The sequence below is a fragment of the Rhinoderma darwinii genome, chromosome 1, assembly GCF_050947455.1.
Source record: "Rhinoderma darwinii isolate aRhiDar2 chromosome 1, aRhiDar2.hap1, whole genome shotgun sequence".
In the NCBI taxonomy this organism is placed as follows: domain Eukaryota; kingdom Metazoa; phylum Chordata; class Amphibia; order Anura; family Rhinodermatidae; genus Rhinoderma; species Rhinoderma darwinii.
The window spans coordinates 380,359,560-380,379,715 of NC_134687.1; the positions used below are offsets into that span (position 1 = coordinate 380,359,560).

General features: G+C 43.8%; 1 protein-coding gene across 7 annotated transcripts in view; it reads right to left on the reverse strand.

The window, feature by feature from the left end:
• Positions 1-20,156, reverse strand: part of PRUNE2 (prune homolog 2 with BCH domain) — a 444,626-nt gene that overhangs the window by 85,762 nt on the left and 338,708 nt on the right. For all 7 annotated transcript variants that reach the window (XM_075828260.1, XM_075828248.1, XM_075828238.1 and 4 more), the window contains one exon: positions 12,761-12,961. In XM_075828260.1, coding sequence (XP_075684375.1) covers positions 12,761-12,961 — 201 coding nt within the window. The remainder of the gene's footprint in view (positions 1-12,760; positions 12,962-20,156) is intronic.

Here is a 20,156-nt window from a genome sequence, read left to right on the forward strand (position 1 = left end):
GTCCTGCGGTGCGTATTTCTCATACTGCAGAATGTCAATTCCTGCTGCGTTTTTTCAGGAGACGTCACCATCTCCCAGCAGTGAGAAAAATGCAGCAAAATCCGCACCATTGTCTGCAGCAAAAATGCAGGAAATGGTGCTAAACACACACACACACACACACACATACACACACACACACACACACACACACGAGTATGCACATTATACACATATAAAGTACACACATGAGTATGCACATTATACACATATAAAGTACACACGAGTATGCACATTATACACATATAAAGTACACACGAGTATGCACATCATACACATATAAAGTACACACGAGTATGCACATTATACACATATAAAGTACACACGAGTATGCACATTATACACATATAAAGTACACATTGTAAACACACGAGTATACACATATAAAGTACACATTGTAAACACACATGCACTTACCTTCTATGTAGGATATTTGTGAGTCTTCACTGCAGCTCTTCTCCTGACACAGAGCCCGCTGACAGTCTCCCCTCCCCCATATCCCGACAGCTAGCAGCAGGAGGAGAGATGTTTAGAGCAGGGAAGGGGAGCTGCAGAGGGAGCTTCTAAAGCAGCAGAGACCACGGCTGCTAAGTAGGAGCGAAGCTCCCCTCGTCTCATGACAGGTGCGGTCCTGGCACCGGGGCTCCCTCCGGTGCTAGTGACGCCACTGGGCATGAGGGGGTTTGGGTGGCTATGGCCCCCTGGGAGCTTTGGGCCCCGGGCGGCCGCCAGAACCGCCCTAATGATAATCCGCCATTGCCTAGGGGACTACCGTATTGCAGTATATCGTCATTTTTACAGGCTTCTGTTAAGCATTTGAGGGGTTAAACAGCCAGGAACAGCGCGATCGCTGCTACCTGCTGTTAGTCCCGGGTGTCCGCTGTAAAATACAGCGGACACCCGCAGCATATGGAGCGTGCTCAGCACATGAGCGCGCTCCAAACATCAACCCCCGCAAAGCGGTTAAATCCTTACCATGAATCTTATTTATTTGCAGATTAGAGGGGTTGTCCAGTCCTAAGAAATTGATGGCCTATCCTCAGGATTCCCAGCATCTCCGCTAATCAGCTGGTTTGTTGGGGCCACGGCGCCCATATGAGCTCCACTTCCCCTTAATTTCCTTTAATACTCACACTGTGATTCTCCGACTAACTTTTAGCGGCGGATAACAGTATTATAGCTTTCTTCCATTAAAGTGAACGGGAGAAGGCTGTAATACTGTGAACCGCCGCTACAAGCGAATGAGAGAAGTCTGTAATTGTCACGATGCGGGGTGTGGACCCACTGGGCCGTACCGCGTAGCGGAAAGGCAGCTGGCCAACCAGGTACAATACAATGTCTATAGCCAAGAAAGGGTACCTGTGGCAATGTAGACAGTAGCGGTGATTCAGGCTTAAGATGAGGCTCCGACAGCAGAAAGACACCCGGTGGGTGTTACACAGTAGATGCAGCGGAAGACACAACTCGACTTCAACTCTCGACGGCACAGAGGCACGGTAGCACAGGATACAGGGTACAGGTAGCAGGAACGGGTAACACTGGGAACTGGAAAACACTAGGAGACCATTTGCAAGACAAACTAAGGTAACACAACAATGCTCTGGCAATGATCAAGAGGGCAGAGCCCTTTTTATAGTCCAGCAGCATTCTGGGTTGATTGCAGCTTCACTGCAACTGGACGCATACTGGCCCTTTAAGGGCGCGCGCTCCCTGCGGGAGACAGTCACTGGACCAGGAAGTGAGGGTCGGCATCTCTCAGGAGGGAGATTCCGCCGAGAACTCACACGTCCATGGCCGCACCCGTCAGAGGGTAAGTCAGAACGACGGTCCGCGGCCATAGACGTTACAGTATCCCCCCTCTTACGCCCCCTCCTTTTAGGTCCAGAGTGGGAGAGAAACTTCTTCATGAGGACTGGGGCATCGATGTTCGCCTCTGGCTCTCTCTTCTGGACGAAATCCTCTCCAATCCACCAACTAATACGTCCTTCCTCTCACTTTCTTGGTAGCCAGGATCTCCCTTACTTCGAAAGTCCCTGACGAGCCGCCAGGAGCCACTGCGGAACTAGGAGTCCTGGAGTTGCGGTTCAGGACCTCGGGCTTCATAAGGGAGACATGGAAGGAGTTAGGGATCTTGAGGGTAGGAGGCAGCCGAAACCTGTAAAATACAGGATTAATTTGCAGCAGAATCTCGAAGGGTCCGAGGAACCTGGGAGCAAAATTGCAAGACAGAACCCTCAGCTGGATATTCCTGGAAGACAGCTATACCTTTGTACCTGGAAGAAATTGAGGAGGTTCTCGTCTTCTAGTGTTTGCCTTTCTCTTCATGCGGTCCACGCCAGCAGAATAGAAGATCGGGTCTGTTGCCATATCTGCAGAAAGTCCCTGAAGGAAGAGTCAGCTGCAGGCACCTGGGACATAGTAGAGACAGGAAGAGGTATTCAAGGATATTGGCCATAGACAATGAGGAATGGACTAGAGGTGGTGGACTCATTAGTATGGTTATTATAGGATAACTCAGCCCATGGTTACAGCTGCACACAGTCATCATGCCGCCTGGAGACAAAGTTCCGCAGATAGTTCTCCATAATCTGGTTAACCCTTTTGACTTGACCATTGGACTGAGGATGATAGGCCTGGGAGATGTCCAACTTTACACCGAGGAGACCGCAGAGTGCTCTCCAGAACTTTGAGGTGAACTGGACCCCTCGATCCGAGACAATATGCAGAGGCAAGCTATGCAGACGGAAGATGTGTTGAACAAAGAGATCAGCTAGTCGAGCTGCAGAAGGCAGGGCAGTCAGAGAAACAAAATGAAACATTTTAGAAAATCTATCCACCACCACCCAGACCACACTGCATCCAGCAGAGACAGAGAGGGGCAGATTTGTGACAAAGTCCATTGCAATATGCCGCCAGGGGGCATCAGGCACAGACAGTGGCTGGAGCAGACCAGCTGGTCTGGAGTGGGCAACTTTATTTGCTGTGCATACCGCACAGGAGAAGACAAAGTCTGTGACGTCTTTGGGCAGCGTGGGCCACCAGAACTGACGGGCAATTAGGTCTCGGGTTTTACTGCACCCGCGTGACCTGCCAGCTTGGTACTGTGACCCCAGCCAAGGATTCTTCCTCTGTCTGCCAGACGTACAAAAGTCCTTCTCGCAGGAATATCTCTAACTAGCAGAGGGTTGACAGAGAAGATGCAAGAAGGTTCAATAATATTCTGTGGGGACTCCACAGTGTCCTCTGTCTCAAATAACTTAGACAAGGCATCGGCCCACACATTCTTGTCGGCAGGTCGGTAGTGGAGCTCAAACTGGAGCCGAGCAAAGAACAGCGACCACCTGGCTTGACGAGGATTCAGCCTTTGGGCCGTTTGAAGAGGAGGTCAGGTTCTTGTGGTCCGTGAAAACCAGGAGTGGATGAGCTGCGCCTTCCAGTAGGTGTCTCCATTCTTGCAGAGCCAGTTTGATGGCCAGTAACTCCCAATCCCCAATTGAGTAGTTGCGCTCTGCGGGAGAAAAAAGCTTGGAGAAGTAGCCACATACCACAGTCTTGCCTTTCGAATCTCTCTGGAACAAAAGTGCGCCAGCACCAACAGAGGAGGCGTCTACCTCCGACGAAAACTGTAGGGATACATCAGGATGATGAAGGATAGAGACTAACGTGAAGGCCTTTTTTAAGGTTTTGAACGCGGCGCCCGCTTCTGGAGTCCACTCCTTGGCATTCATGCCCTTTTTGGTGAGAGTAGAGATGGGAGCTGTCAAAGAAGAGAAGTTGGGAATGAACAGCAGGTAGAAGTTGGCGAATCCCAGGAAGCGTTGTATGGCCCTTAAGCCTTGAGGGCGTGGCCATTCCAGGACAGCCTTTACCTTCTCAGGGTCCATTTTAAGGCCCTGATCGGAGATGATATAGCCGAAGAAGGGTAGAGACTTTCTTTCAAACACGCACTTCTCCAGCTAGGCATAAAGATGATTCTCCCTTAAACAAAGCAAAACCTGGCGGACATGTCTCTGATGAGTTACTGGATCTGGGGAAAAAATCAAAATGTCATCGAGATACACCACAACACAGACATAAAGGAGATCACGAAAAATGTAATTGACAAATTCTTGAAACACCGCGGGGGCATTACATAGGCCAAAGGGCATAACCAGCTATTCGTAGTGCCCGTCACGTGTATTAAATGCAGTTTTCCACTCGTCACCCTGATAAATCCGAATTAGACTGTAGGCCCCCCGCAGGTCCAGTTTAGAAAAAATTTTGATCCCCCGTATGCGATCAAACATTTCCGAGATCAAAAGCAATGGGTATCTATTCTTTACCATGATCTAGTTGAGGCCCCGGTAGTTAATGCAGGGTCGGAGGGATCCATCTTTTTTCATAACAAAGAAAAACCCGGCTCCGGCCGGGGATGAGGATTTACGTATGAAGCCCCTCTCAAGATTCTCCTTAATGTAGGTCGACATAGACTGGGTATCCGGTAAGGAGAGAGGGTATACTCTACCGCGAGGAGGGGACGCATTGGGAATCAAGTCAATAGGACAATCATACGCTCGATGTGGTGGCAACGTCTCTGCTTCCTTCTTGTCAAAGACATCTGCAAACTGAAAGTAACAAGGAGGCAACCCTGCCAATGACTAATGCTGAAAAGGCTGAAGCAGATGGATATGCCCCAGACAGCGGTTGAGACACTTGGGACCCCACTGGAGAACCTCTCCGGAATTTCAATCCAGGACTGGGGCGTTTAGACGGAGCCAAGGCAAACCCAGCAGCACAGGGTTGACGGCCTTGGGCAGGACAAACAGGGAGATGAGCTTGGAGTGAAGAGCTCCCACTTGAAGCCCCAACGGCTTGGTCACGGACAAAATTGGATCAGGCAGCGGCAGTCTATCTACCGAGGCAACGGTCAATGGCTTCTCCAGCAGAACAGTGGGCAAATGAAGCAGGTCCACAGGGTCTTGGCAGATGAAATTGGCTGCAGAGCCCAGGTAGGCAGAGACCGGATGGGGCCTCTCACCTGCGACGATGGTGACAGGAATTAACAGTTCGGAGGAGAGTTCTCTATTAAATGCTGTACGTCCAGAGGTGCGTCAGCGCTGCTTCTCCTGGACTGACAGTTTAAGCCGCTAAGTTGGGCGCCAGTCTAGGAAGCCATCTCTGTTGTCAAACTTCTTGAGATCTTTCCTTAAGCCTTATGTCCACTCGAGTGGCAAGAAGTATTAGGTTGTTCATGGTAGATGGTAGATCCCGGACAGCAAGTTCGTCCTTGATCTCGGGTGATAGGCCATGCCAGAAGGAAGATATCCAACGCCTCGTTGTTCCCGGACAGTTTTCCTGCCAGGGTCCGGAACTGGATGGTGTACTCACCCACGGAGGCGTCTCCCTGGCGAAGGTTCAGCATAGCAGTGGCTGCTGACGAGACTCATGCAGGCTCCTCGAACACCGTACGGAATAACTGCACAAACCCCTGAAAGTCTTGGGTCTCGGGTCCCTGTCATTCCCAGATTGGGTTCGCCCTCACCAGGGCCTTACCGGCATGTAAGGAGATTAAGGCAATCCTGGCTCCGTCTGAAAGAAAAGATCTGGCGTGCAGGGTGAAGTGGATATGACACTGGTTAAGAAATCCCCTGCACACACATGCGTCTCCATGAAAACGAGGTGGCAGTGGCAGCGAGAACCGAGGATCAGAACCGGAGCTGCCAGGAGGTATAGCAGGAGGTACAATTGCAGGAACTTGAACAGGAGGAGAGAAGGAAGCAGCCTGCGCCCCAAGCTGCTGCGCCATAGAATCTACTGCCACAAGAAGTTGATCCTGTCATGCTCGCAGATCCTGCAGGTCCGCCTGCATGGCTTGGGAGGGTGACAGACCTTTGAATTGACCAGCGGGGTTCATGCCCTGAGCGTACTGTCACGATGTGGGGTGTGGACCCACTGGGCCATACCGCGTAGCGGAAAGGCAGCTGACCAACCAGGTACAATACAATATATATAGTCCCGAAAGGGTACCTGTGGCAATGTAGACAATAGCGGTGATTCAGGTTTAAGATGAGGCTCCAACAGCAGGCAGACACCCGGTGGGTGTAACACAGTAGATGCAGTGGAAGACACAACTCCACTTCAACTGTAGATGGCACAGAGGCACGGTAGCACAGGATACAGGGTACAGGCAGCAGGAACAGGTAACACTGGGAACTGGAAAACACTAGGAGACCATTTGCAAGACAAACTAAGGTAACACAACAAAGCTCAGGCAATGATCAAGGGGGCAGAGCCCTTTTTATAGTACAGCACCATTCTGGGTTGATTGCAGATTCACTGCAACTGGACGCGTACTGGCCCAGTAAGGCCGTGCACTCGCGGGCGCGCGCGCCCTGTGGGAGATAGTCACTAAACCAGGAACTGAGTGCCGGCGTCTCTCAGGAGGGAAATGCTGCCGAGAACTCACACGTCCATGGCCGCGACCGTCAGAGGGTAAGTCAGAACGACGGTCCGCGGCCATAGACGTTACAGTAATACTGTGAACCACTGCTACAAGTGTGTCGGCGATTCACAGTGTGAGCAGTAAAGGAAATTAAGGGGAAGCAGTTCTCGTACGAGTGCCGCGACCCCTTCAAAACAGCTGATCGGCGGGGGTCCCTGGAGTCGGACCCTGACCGATCAGATATTGATGGCCTATCCTGAGGATAGGCCATCAATTTCTTTGGACTGGACAACCTCTTTAACTCTTATATACATTTTTACCAACAATCCTCTATTGGTAAAAATAAATGGAGTATCTAAAATGCAGAGTGTATTTTAATGCTTTGTTTTTCTAAAGTTTTTATTTATTTAACTTTTAATTAGCTTTCTGTGAGTTATTATTTGTACAAATGTTATTTTATCTACCATGCAAAAAAATAGAATGTGAGCACAGGTGGGAAAAGATGCAGCTGTGGGCCTTGCAGCTTTTGTTCTTATGCCAAAGCCAGGAGTGGATCATAAGGGCTGAATGAGCATAAAAAATATCCACTCCTGTCGTGGCAAACAAAAAAACCAACTGGTATCTAAAATTCCCCAAAGACTGCATGTCTGAAAGTGGTCTTTAGTTTTTCGACATCACACCCTCATTGCTCATAATTTCTTGTTGTTCATAGCAGTTGTCTCCACCCTCAAAATTTACCTCTCACCGTTTCACCACTTCATCATACTTAACAGAATAACAGTCATAAAATGTGTATTCACTGTAAAAATAATTTCTTCATACATTGCAATCTTGAGAAATGGCACGTGATAGTGTGCAGTCTGATTTTGAATTCCGATTAATGATTATGATAACAATGTTGGTAACTTTTTATAGACTGTTTATAAAAGCAATCATCTGTCTAATTGTAAGAGTATGTGAAGAACTTAAAGGGGTATTTCCAATTTAGACATTTATGGCATATGTCGTAAATGACTGATAGATGAGGATCCCAGCACCTACAGTATATGAAGAACGGGGGTCACCCGACCATTGTTTAGTCTGGTGATGCAGTCACTGGCAGCAGATTCCAGGTGAAAACTGAGTGGGAGCCGCAGAAACAGCAGAATAGCGCTGCTTCTGTAACTACCATAGAGCAGCCGTGGGCATGCACAGCCCCCTCTACAATAGCTCCCGCCTGGAATCTGCGATCAGCCTACTCCTTACCAAGTGACACGGGGTTGGGTGACACCTGTGCTCTATATAGGTGCCGATCCCAGAGCTAGGACTCATACCTATCAGACTTTTATGGCATATCCTGTGGAATAATAAGTTGGGAATATCCTTTTAACTTTCTTATGACAAGGCGTATTTGCACCTCAAAAAGGTTATCAAGGACATCAAAATTGATGGCCTATGCTTAGGATAGGCCATCAATATTAGATCGGTGGGGGTTCGCGCCACAAGCATTGTAGTCTCTTCACTGTTTACCTTGGGTTTCATTCCTGTTCGAACTTCACTTCACATGAATGAGACATCACTGCAATACCTTGAACAGCTGCTACGAAAGTAAAAGCAAGTACGGACAGCCTGTAACCACTGGTAAACAATGTTGAGGCTTCAGCATTTGTTGGTACAAGCGTCACGGCCTCTTCAAACAGCTGATCGGCAGGGGTGCCGAGAGACGGATCCCCACCGATAACCCCTTTAACCCCTTCCCGCAAATGGGCGTACAGTAACGCCCTGAGGATGAAACGGGCACAGGAGCGGTGTGCGCTTCATCTTCAGTGGGTTGTCGGCTGTAATATACAGCCGAAATCCCGCTGCAACGGCGGTGATCACAGTTCTCTCCGATTGCCGCCGTTTAACCTCTTAAATGCTCCTGTCAATAGCGACAGTGGCATTTAAGTGATGACACAGAGAGAGGGGGCTCTCTCTGTACCCCAATGGCCCCATCGCGGGGTGCTGATTGTTGCAATGGCAAAAGGAAGCCTAGCAACGGCTTCCTGGTTGCCAGGTACGGGAGCCCTTTTAGGTACTGCCCAAGGCAGGACCTAATAGACTTACCTGTCAGTTGTAAAATGTTACAGGTACAATACACTGCACTACATAAGTACATACATAAGTAGTGCAGTGTATTGTACAGGGGATCAAAAGATCAGATCTTCAAGTCCCCTAGTATGTGTAAAAAAAAGTGCAAAAAAGTACAAAAAAAGTTTTAGATAAAGAAATAAATAAAAGTTTTATGTAATAAAAACAATAATCGCCATGTTTCCCTGATCAAGTCCTTTATAATTAGAAAAAAAAAAAACTACACATAATAGGTATCGCCGCATTCGTATCGGCCTGACCTATAAAATATCATATTATTTATCCCGCACAGTGAACACCGTAAAAAAATAAAATAAAAAACAATGGCAGAATTTCCTTTTTTGGTCATGTTGTTTCCAAAAAAATGGAATAAAAAGTGATCAAAAAGTCATACGTACCCTAACATGGTACCAATAACAACTACAGTTTGTCATGCAAAAAACAAGCCCTCCGTCAACAAAAAAATAAAAAAGTTATAGCTCTCAGGATATGGGTGACACTAAAACATTATTTTATTTCGTAAAAAGTGTTTTTATTGTGTAAAAGTAGTAAAACATATAAAAACTATATAAATTTGGTATTGGCATAATCGTATCGAACCGCAGAATAAATGAAACATGTTGTTTATACTGCACACAGAACGCCGATAAAAATGTATAAAAAACAGTGAGAGAATTTCAGTTTTTTTGTCTCCTCACCTCCCAAACAATTGAATAAAAACTGATGAAATTATCACATGTACAGTACCCCAAAATGATACTAATAAAAACTACAGCTCGTCCCATGAAAATCAAGCACTCACACAGCTCGTCAACAAAAAAATAAAAGGTTATGACTCTTGGAACGCAATAATGCAAAACGACGGCCCAGACTAATTTATACAGTGAAGGAAATAAGTATTTGATCCCTTGCTGATTTTGTAAGTTTGTCCACTGTCAAAGACATGAACAGTCTAGAATTTTTAGGCTAGGATAATTTTACCAGTGAGAGATAGATTATATATAAAAAAAAAAAAGAAAATCACATAGTCAAAATTATATATATTTATTTGCATTGTGCACAGAGAAATAAGTATTTGATCCCCTACCAACCATTAAGAGTTCAGCCTCCTCCAGACCAGTTACATGCTCCAAATCAACTTGGTGCCTGCATTAAAGACTGCTGTCTTACATGGTCACCTGTATAAAAGACTCCTGTCCACAGACTCAATTAATCAGTCTGACTCTAACCTCTACAACATGGGCAAGACCAAAGAGCTTTCTAAGGATGTCAGGGACAAGATCATAGACCTGCACAAGGCTGGAATGGACTACAAAACCATAAGTAAGACGCTGGGTGAGAAGGAGACAACTGTTGGTGCAATAGTAAGAAAATGGAAGACATACAAAATGACTGTCAATCAACATCGATCTGGGGCTCCATGCAAAATCTCACCTCGTGGGGTATCCTTGATCCTGAGGAAGGTGAGAGCTCAGCCGAAAACTACACGGGGGGAACTTGTTAATGATCTCAAGGCAGCTGGGACCACAGTCACCAAGAAAACCATTGGTAACACATTACGCCGTAATGGATTAAAATCCTGCAGTGCCCGCAAGGTCCCCCTGCTCAAGAAGGCACATGTACAGGCCCGTCTGAAGTTTGCAAATGAACATCTGGATGATTCTGAGAGTGATTGGGAGAAGGTGCTGTGGTCAGATGAGACTAAAATTGAGTTCTTTGGCATTAACTCAACTCGTCGTGTTTGGAGGAAGAGAAATGCTGCCTATGACCCAAAGAACACCGTCCCCACTGTCAAGCATGGAGGTGGAAACATTATGTTTTGGGGGTGTTTCTCTGCTAAGGGCACAGGACTACTTCACCGCATCAATGGGAGAATGGATGGAGCCATGTACCGTCAAATCCTGAGTGACAACCTCCTTCCCTCCACCAGGACATTAAAAATGGCTCGTGGCTGGGTCTTCCAGCACGACAATGACCCGAAACATACAGCCAAGACAACAAAGGAGTGGCTCAAAAAGAAGCACATTAAGGTCATGGAGTGGCCTAGCCAGTCTCCAGACCTTAATCCCATCGAAAACTTATGGAGGGAGCTGAAGGTCCGAGTTTCCAAGCGACAGCCTCAAAATCTTAATGATTTACAGATGATCTGCAAAGAGGAGTGGGCCAAAATTCCATCTAACATGTGTGCAAACCTCATCATCAACTGCAAAAAATGTCTGACTGCTGTGCTTGCCAACAAGGGTTTTGCCACCAAGTATTAAGTCTTGTTTGCCAAAGGGATCAAATACTTATTTCTCTGTGCACAATGTAAAAAAACATATATAATTTTGACTATGTGATTTTCTTTTTTTTTTTTTATATATATAATCTATCTCTCACTGGTAAAATTAACCTAGCCTGTTCATGTCTTTGACAGTGGACAAACTTACAAAATCAGCAAGGGATCAAATACTTATTTCCTTCACTGTATGTGCAGCAGTTCTTCACCTAAAACCCCACGTCATCATTTGCTAGCCCCCACAGGTAGACCCTGTAAATGCAGCGGAAACTATGACATTTTGGGGTCTGTGCTACATATGGGGCTAGTGAAGAAGTCAAAGATTAGGCAATGCTGGAGTGTGGATATTTTGTACAATACCCCGGACACCCTTTAGAAGTGCGACTCCTTCACCCAAAAATCTGGCATGTGCATAAAGGATTGATTCAAAGCGTATGTCACTATCCATGGATCATTTTATTATTCATTTACCCCATTATTACATCATCCTATTATGACCTGATGCACTCCGCCCAGCTTACATATACCCTGATGTACTCCACATAGCTTACATATACCCTGATATACTCCGCACAGATTACATATAGCCTGATATACTCTGCACAACTTACATGTACCCTGATGTACTCCACACAGCTTACATATACCCTTATGTACTCCACACAGCTTACATATACCCTAATGCACTCCACACAGCTTACAAATACCCTTATGCATTCCGCGCAGCTTACATATACCCTGATGTACTCCGCCCAGCTTACATATACCCTGATGTACTCAGCACATATTACATATACCCTGATGTACACCGCACAGATTGCATATACCCTGATGTACTCCGCGCATAATACATATACCCTGATGTACTACGCACAACTTACATATATCCTGATGTACTCCGCCCAGCTTACATATGCACCCACATTATAAACTGAAACACCAGTAAAACACTAAACAAAACTACTACCAAGCAAAATCTGCGCTCCAAAAGTCAAATGGAGCTCCTTCTGGATCTGGAAGTGTGCCCAAACAGCAGTTTATGACCCCATATGGGGTATTACTGTACACTGGAGAACCGCTTAACAATTTATGGGGTGTGTGTCTACGGTGGTACAAGCTGGGCACAACACATTGGGCACTGAAATGGCATATCTGTGGAAAATGGCAATTTTCAATCTGCAACATCTACTTTGTACTAATTTCTTCAAAACATTTGGGGTCAAAATGCTCACTACACTTTTAGATGAATTCCTTGAGGGGTGTATTTTCCTAAATGAGGTCACTTCTCAGGGGTTTTCACTGTACTAGTACCTCAGCGCAATGCAACATCGTGCCAAAAAAGAATTTTGTAAAATCTCCACTCCAAAAACGGTATGTGCACACGCTAGCTGGCTTTTACATCTGAAATGACAGACTGTTTTCAGGAGAAAACAGCTGCATCGTTTCAGACGTAAAAGCTCCTCCTCGCATTTTGCGAGGTGTCTTTGACGGCCGAACATTTGAGCTGTTCTTCATTGAATTCAATGAAGAACGGCTCAAATTACGTTTCAAAGAAGTGTCCTGCACTTCTTTGACGAGGCAGTCATTTTACGCGTCGTCGTTTGACAGCTGTCAAACGACGACGCGTAAATTACCGGTCATCGGCAAACCCATTCAAATGAATGGGCAGATGTTTGCCGACGTATTGTAGCCGTATTTTCAGGCATAAATCGAGGCATAATACGCCTCGTTTATGCCTGAAAATAGGTTGTGTGAATCCAGCCTAAGAGGAGTAGAAGCCAACCAGAGTTGACCACACATTTATACTCCTGGCCCCATAATATCTATTGATGATACAGAAACAGTCGAGCACACTTGTATAGCTGTTTCTATGACTTCCCTTTAACATGAATGCTGTCAGACTGTAATCTTACCGTTTCCAGTAAAGTCAAAGGAATCTGCTTCATCTGGTGTATCAAGATCATCTACGTTAATATCAAGTTCATCTGGAGTATCAAGATTGTCATCAGAAAGAATAGAACCTTCACTGTGGTCCAGGGACAGGTTAATGTTAGGAGCCGTAAGCTTTATTTTTCTGGCGTGAGAACCATTCAGATCCAATGAATTTGGAGGTTCTAGAAACAAAATAAGAAAGTTTACATTTTAACAACAAATGTTGGATGCTCTACAAAAGAACCACAAGTACAACAAATGTAAAATGTTTATGAAATGCATTCATCTTGTTATGAACAATGTAGCTTTTGTGCTGTATGGGAAAGTGCTAATGAATTGTTTGCGTTTGTTTCAATAGAATGTATTGCTTCAAATCAGATATCAGACATCTCTGTTGTTGCCTACATCTCTGTTGTTGCCTACAGTGCATTTGCACAATACATTTCTGTCCGAGGACTGGAAAAACCCTTGACCATATATGGACAGTGACGTCAGGGGGTTTCCAGGAGCAGAACACCCGGCCAGAGAATTGGATTTAGTTTTTTTTTAAGCTCCTAACGTCACTGTCTATATATGGACAATGATATCAAGGGCTTTTCCCCAGTAAGCGCACTTGGGATGATCTGGCTAGGGGCGCTTAAATTTGCGCTGGGCTTGGGGCGTTCGGGCGACATATCCCACTGTATGCCTACACAGTGGGATAAGTCGGTGCCCTCCATCAGAGGTATATGTCGAGACTCCTCCCGACGTATATCTCAGATGAAAGGCCCTTACAAATACTGATTCAAAATAATGACCAAAATACTGCCGTGTGAACAAGGCGTAAGACAGGTGTTGTTTGTGCGGTTGGCCACATGCAGTTTGCAGTCATATGCATTTATAAAAAAGAAAACAAAAATGCACAACGTGCAGCCTTACTAATACCAATAATTAATTTTAAAAAATCAAAAACGTAGAATGACTACCAGCGTAAACTGCACCATAAGCGCATTTTTAAAATGGAATAACGAAATTTGTTTACTTCAGTCCTTTGAAAAAACTAATTGGTAAATAGAACAAAATCTAGATAAATACTTCACGATTTGGGATGGATGGATTAAAGCACAAAAATCTGATGATCTTATTAGACTTTTGTGACCGGGTGAGGTGTCCGTCTCCTCTCAAACTCATAATTTTGGAATATTTTGATGTCAGTCAATTCCTTTTTTCCTGTTGTACAAAATGCATCTCAAACTCATATCAGCAGAGACAATTGTTCGTTTACCCTTTGTTCTCTTATTACAATTTGTATTTGTATACTTTGTAACTCCTAACCCTCTTCCCTTCCTTTCTGTACTCTCCTTCCATACCCCTCCTTTCCTATGTTTTAAAAGAAAAACTTAAATAAAGAATTTATAAAAAAAGAAATTTGCATTTATTGATAAGCAGCTTTGAGAATACTTTGCTTATCTTGTACTAAACCTCAGTTAGGCTTTGTTCACATTTGCATTGTAGCAACTGTTTTAGTAGATCCATTGAAATGAATAAAAAACGGACAGACTTACGGATGCCATTCTGAATGTAACAAATTAACATTTCTTGTTGAAATCTTCAGCTTCTTGTTTGGTACTTGTTCTTCATTTGGTTGGGTACCAAACAGGAAGCTGAAGATTTTGTCAAGAAAATCAACAGCAATGATTGTGGGTTAAATTGTACCCTCAACTTTTCTAAAAATTTGATAGAATTTTTGGATTTGGTTATTATGAAAGAGTTAGGTGGGAAAATTAACACTAAGACCTATTTTAAGGGGGTAGATATAAATAGCTATCTCAATTTCAACACCAGTCATCTCCCTAAATGACTGAAGAATGTGCCCTATGGGCAATATAGAAGGATAAGGAAAAACTGTACAAAAGATGAGGATTTCGTGGAACAGCCAAAGTTGTTACGGAAACGCAGCCTGGACAAGGGCTATGCAGGACACATACTGAAATCAGCTTATAATAAAACAAAAATATGAACTCAGGAGGATTGTTTAAAAAGTGGGAGAAGGAAAAAGAATGGATACATAAACGAAATTACCTCTGATAATAAAAAAAATGAGTGATTCTTATAGACACAATTTTATCATTTCATTTAATTCGGCATCTGCTGATCTAGCTAATATCGAGCTATTTGAAACAAATTTTGGCCGATAGTAAAAAGAGATCCCTTACTAAAGGATACCTTGCCTGATCAACCAGGGGTAACTTTTCGTAGAGTGAAGAATCTCAAAAATATTCTGGCCCCCAGCCGTCTGTCTAGAATCGACCAACCCTCTAGATTTAATACATTGGGTCTATTCCCTGGTTTATGTGGCAATTTTCGCTGTTCACAGAAAAAATGTTTGTGCTGTGCTATGATCAACCATGGTTACAAGAATTTTCGTGCCAATGTGACAAGTGAATCTTTCACAAATTAAGAGTTTTCTCAATTGTTCTTCTTTGTTCGTAATCTATTTATGAGAGTGTGACAACAAATTGCAATACATTGGTAGGACAGAACAAGCAACAAGAACCAGGATGAACAAGCATCGTTCTAATAGAAGGCATGCTGTGTGGAATCATAGTGTCTCGAGATACTTTAACCTTAAACATGGTGGGGATCATGCAAATTTGAGGCTTACTATTCTTGAGCAGATCCCGGCGCAGACCGAGAATCGCTATAGGTGACTGATCAACAGGGAATCCTTTTGTATTTTTAAATTAAAGGGAATGTGTTGTTAGCAAAAAATGTATTCTTTTTTTTAGTTAAACAATTAGTGTGTAGGTGATTAAACATTGTTCTAATTTTTTTAATTTTTTTCACGAGTCAGGAAATATTATAAATTAGATTCTAATTTATAATATTTCCCAGCACTGGTCACTAGATGGAGCAATTCCCAAAATTGCAGCATTGCATGTGGTAAAGCAACCACATTGCTTTATGCTGCAAAATTGGGAAAAAATCCCTCGCTCTAGTGAGCTCTCAGAATCCCCCCCTCCTTTATCCTGGCTAGTGCCGGGAGAAACGAGGGGTTTGAACGGTCTAACCTCCTACACTGTGTGTCGCCATTTTTTGAGCTAACACACAGTGTAGAAGGTTAACATACAGTAGTAAACACACACTGAAACACGAACATACATAGAAATCACTTACCTGCTCCGGTCGCCGCCGCTCCCTCCGGTCCGTCCGCTCCGTCTGCTGCCGCTGCTCCAAGTGCACAAGTCCGGAAGCCGCGACCGGAAGTAGTAATCTTACTGTCCGGCCGCGACTTCCGGTCCACAGGAAAATGGCGCCGGACGGCGCGCAGTTCAACTTGGACTGTGTGGGAGCGGCGCATGCGCCGTTCCCACACAGACGGCGTACACCATAGTGGATGGAACGGGCCCCGTTCACATTCACTATGGGACTGGGGCTGCCGTACCCCATGTCTGTATGTGTCGTTAATCGACACATACAGAAATGGAGTAAAAAATGGCAGCCCCCATAGGGAAGAAAAAGTGTAAAAATAAAAAAAAGTAAAACACAAACACACAAATAAATATAAAAGTTTTTAATAAAAGACTAAAATCAAACTGATGTTAAAATATTTTTTTTCGTGACACTATTCCTTTAAGCACCTTATATCCCGATGTTTTGAATGAGACTATCGAGACTACACGGTGATCTTCTTTGTTTGGCTGTTTTCTGTGTCAGGTGTATAGTCATATATGAATTTAAACTTTTTTTTTTATGTGTTGCTGGCCACTTTTTTCCTTTTTTTATCAATATAAATTCACTTTGGCATCACAATTGGCACGTGATTTTTTTTATAAGCCTGTATTGTTTGCCTCGATGGTTGGTTTTTCATTTATTTCATGTTTTGCCCCTTTAGCTTCTTTCCTCCCCATCTTTTCTTTCCTTTTTCCTTCTTTCTCCCCTCCCACTCTTTCCTTTTTTTTTCTCCCTCTTTTCTTTGATCCATTTCCGAGGTTGCAACACACTAATAATTCAAAAGAAATTTGAATACATTTTATTTCAAACATGTTTTCAATTACATTTGTATGTATATGTTATATTGCATATTATAATATCATCATACCTGCTGTTTTGTGAACTATATATCTTTGATTTAATACTTTTTATCCAATTTGTTTTAATGATGTATTTTTCACCGTTTGTTACATAATTTGCATCACTTTCAGCACTGTGCGGTTGTAGTGCTTGTGAACATTTTTTATGTCCCTGAGAAAGAGATCAGACCGACCTTGAAACACGTTGTACGTTCATTAAATCATCCTTTCTAGTATTTACTCTGGTCCTTCTCATTTTGGTGGCACCCGGTGGATCCTGCATTTTTCTTTTTGCTTGGCGTTAGACTGGATGCAACGGAAGGTAAAATATGTTGGTTTTTTTTACGGATCAGTTCACCGGATCCATAAAAAAACCTGACTCTTTTCTTTCCATTTGTGTCAGTTTCCCATCAGTTATACCCCATTTTTATCTATGCATCTTTTTTGATTTCATTTTTAGGCTGGGTGCACACCTGTGTTGCTGTGTGCTGTTGTTGTGCTCCATCAGAGGAGCAGAACAAGGGAATAACGGAACCAATGGATACCGCCGGTTGCCGACGGAAGCCATTGACTGCTACGCTATTGTGTCTGGTAAACCCTGCCGGATCTGAGACGCAGGCCCCTAACGGAGCCTCCGACTTAGATGTGAACATAGCCTTTGTCTGCGCAGAATCCGTTAAACATAATGCCTAACTGATACAAACGGATGGCATATCAGTTTGTATCCGTCATCCATTGACTTCAATGTTAAAAAAATACGGAAACGTCCTCTCCATCAGGCTTCCGTAATTTTTGACAGAAATAATAGCGCAGCAAATAGCGCAGCAAATAGCGCAGCAAATAGCTTCAGTCACAAAAATGGAAACCTGACGGAACGGCGCTTAACCGAGCACAACTGATGCAAAAACAAAACCCATTGAAATCAATGGGTTTTTTGACTGAAACTTCCGTTCTTGTGGTCTTCTGTGGATCCGCTAGAACGGAAGGCACAACGGAGATGTGAATGAAGTGTAAGTCATGTTGCACATGACCGAGTGCCACTCAGGCTGTTTATCACAGCATCCGAGTGGCACCCGATATTTTTCACAGACCCATTCACTTTAGCGGGTGAATCTGTGGAAAGAGAGGACATGTCCTATTTTTTCACGGATCACTGACGGGACCCAGCCGACACACACAGTCGTGTGCATGAGGAATTTAGAATTTGACTGATTTCTTGTTACCAGAGAGTAGTGCATTGTGGGAGCTCAGTTGATAGTCACACAGTCTGTCATGTCTGATTACATGTGGCTGATACGCTTTACAATATATTAACTTTTTTAACCTATTGTATCACTTCCCCATCCTCTTTGGAGTTTAAGCATGTAGGCGGGATTCTCCTACTTTTCTTCTGTTTTACAAAAAAAATGTCTGTATGCCTGCTACTTCCTTGGTGTAAAACCCCATGGTATATGTTGTGCTACATAAAAAAAATTATAATCCTGAGAATGTTTCAGTAGTAGCCCCCTTTAAATCATCGAAGTAACAAAAAGCTTTTTGCGTGTTGGAATCTGCAAGAACAGTGTCTGTTGTGACAGTACAGCACAACTTTCAGATTAAATTTGGTAAATGTACTCCGCATAGAAATTGCATTTCGCGTTGGTTGAAGCAATTCGAAACCACTGGGTGTTTAGGTCATGGGAAAAGTCCAGGCTGCCTAAAGACTTCGGAGGAGACAGTAAACAGGATTTGAACCGTGTACGAGCGTAGTCCTAGAAAGTCGACCAGGCTGACTTGTATGGAACCACAGGTGCCACAACCCACAGTATGGCGAATCTTCCGAAAATGTCTGTGTAGTAAGCCATACAGATTACATCTTCTTCAGGAGTTGAAACCAGATGACAAACCAAAACGCTGTGACTTTTGCATTGACTTAAAGGGCTGATTGGAAGAGGACGAATTTGCTGACAGGCTGGTGTTCAGCGATGAGGCTGCCTTTCACCTCAGAGCAAAGGTCAATCGCCACAACGTTAGAATTCCGGGCTCTGAAAAATCATGTGCCTCTATCTAGCACATGAGGGACTCACCCAAAGTAAACGTGTTCTGTACAATGAGCAGGCACAAAGTCTACGGTCCCTTCTTTTTTTTGCCAAGTATACTGTCACTGGCCATTCCTACCATGTTAAAGGAATGGCTTATGCCACAGATAACGGAAGATCTGCCACATGTAGTCTATCAGCAGGATGGTGCAACTCAACATTTCCATTTGGATGTTCGCCAACACCTGAATGAAACTCTATTGGAACGTTGGATCGGCCGCACAATTTTACCAATGCTGCGCTGGCCTCCAGGATCGCCAGATCTATCAACATGTGGCTTCTTTCTGTGGGGCTAAATTAAAGACTCAGTGTATCTGCCCCCTTCCCCCAGCCACAATGACCTAACACAACGCATCACTAAAACAGGGGAGTCCATATCCGAGGATACTCTGGCACGCATCTGGACAGAACTGGACTACCGCCTAGACATTGCCGTGTCCCCAATGGAAATCCTATTGAACATTTGTATGTTGTAAGGGTGTATAGATAAAACTTGGATGGATGGTGTGTCTTCATGTTAATAAATTTATGTTATGTTTTCCAGGTTATGAATACCGGGGCTATAAATTTGCACCATCATTTTTGAATCACCCTGTATATCTGACTCAGAGGTCCTTAGAAGGTGAACACCTACATTGATAGATGCTTATTTAACTCGCTAGATAAAATCTTCTAGATACGAGTCAATATTCTATTTCCTTGTTAGTGTTTACTTTGTTACAATACTTAGTTTGCTAGAGCAGTAAAATACCATAAATGAATAAAACCTGTAATTCTTTCTCCATTGCTCAGAGTAGAAGACCTCTTAGCTTTTATTGTTATCTTGTTTCTTTACTAAAGATGACAATGTGCCTGCTAACATATGGGAAATAGTAATATCTTGCTTTGTTTGAACATCAACGCTGAACATGTAATGCTGGTTGTTCTCAGGAAATGAATACAGTGAATCATGTAATGCAATGTTAACAATAACTACCTTACTTAGCTTTCAGCTCATTTTTTAACTAAAATTTACTATTGGCTGTTACAAATCACTATTTATTTACTACAGATAATAGCTTCTTTTTGGAAAAGAAAAAAACAGCACACATGGACAGTCGCAAAATAGGAGACTGTTCCCATTGCCCACAAGAAAAGAATGCTTCTGTGATGTTTTTAAAGCTTAGGCTCATGTTCGGTATACATAGGCCCCCATTTGTTATATGTATATATATATATATATATATATATATATATATATATACACT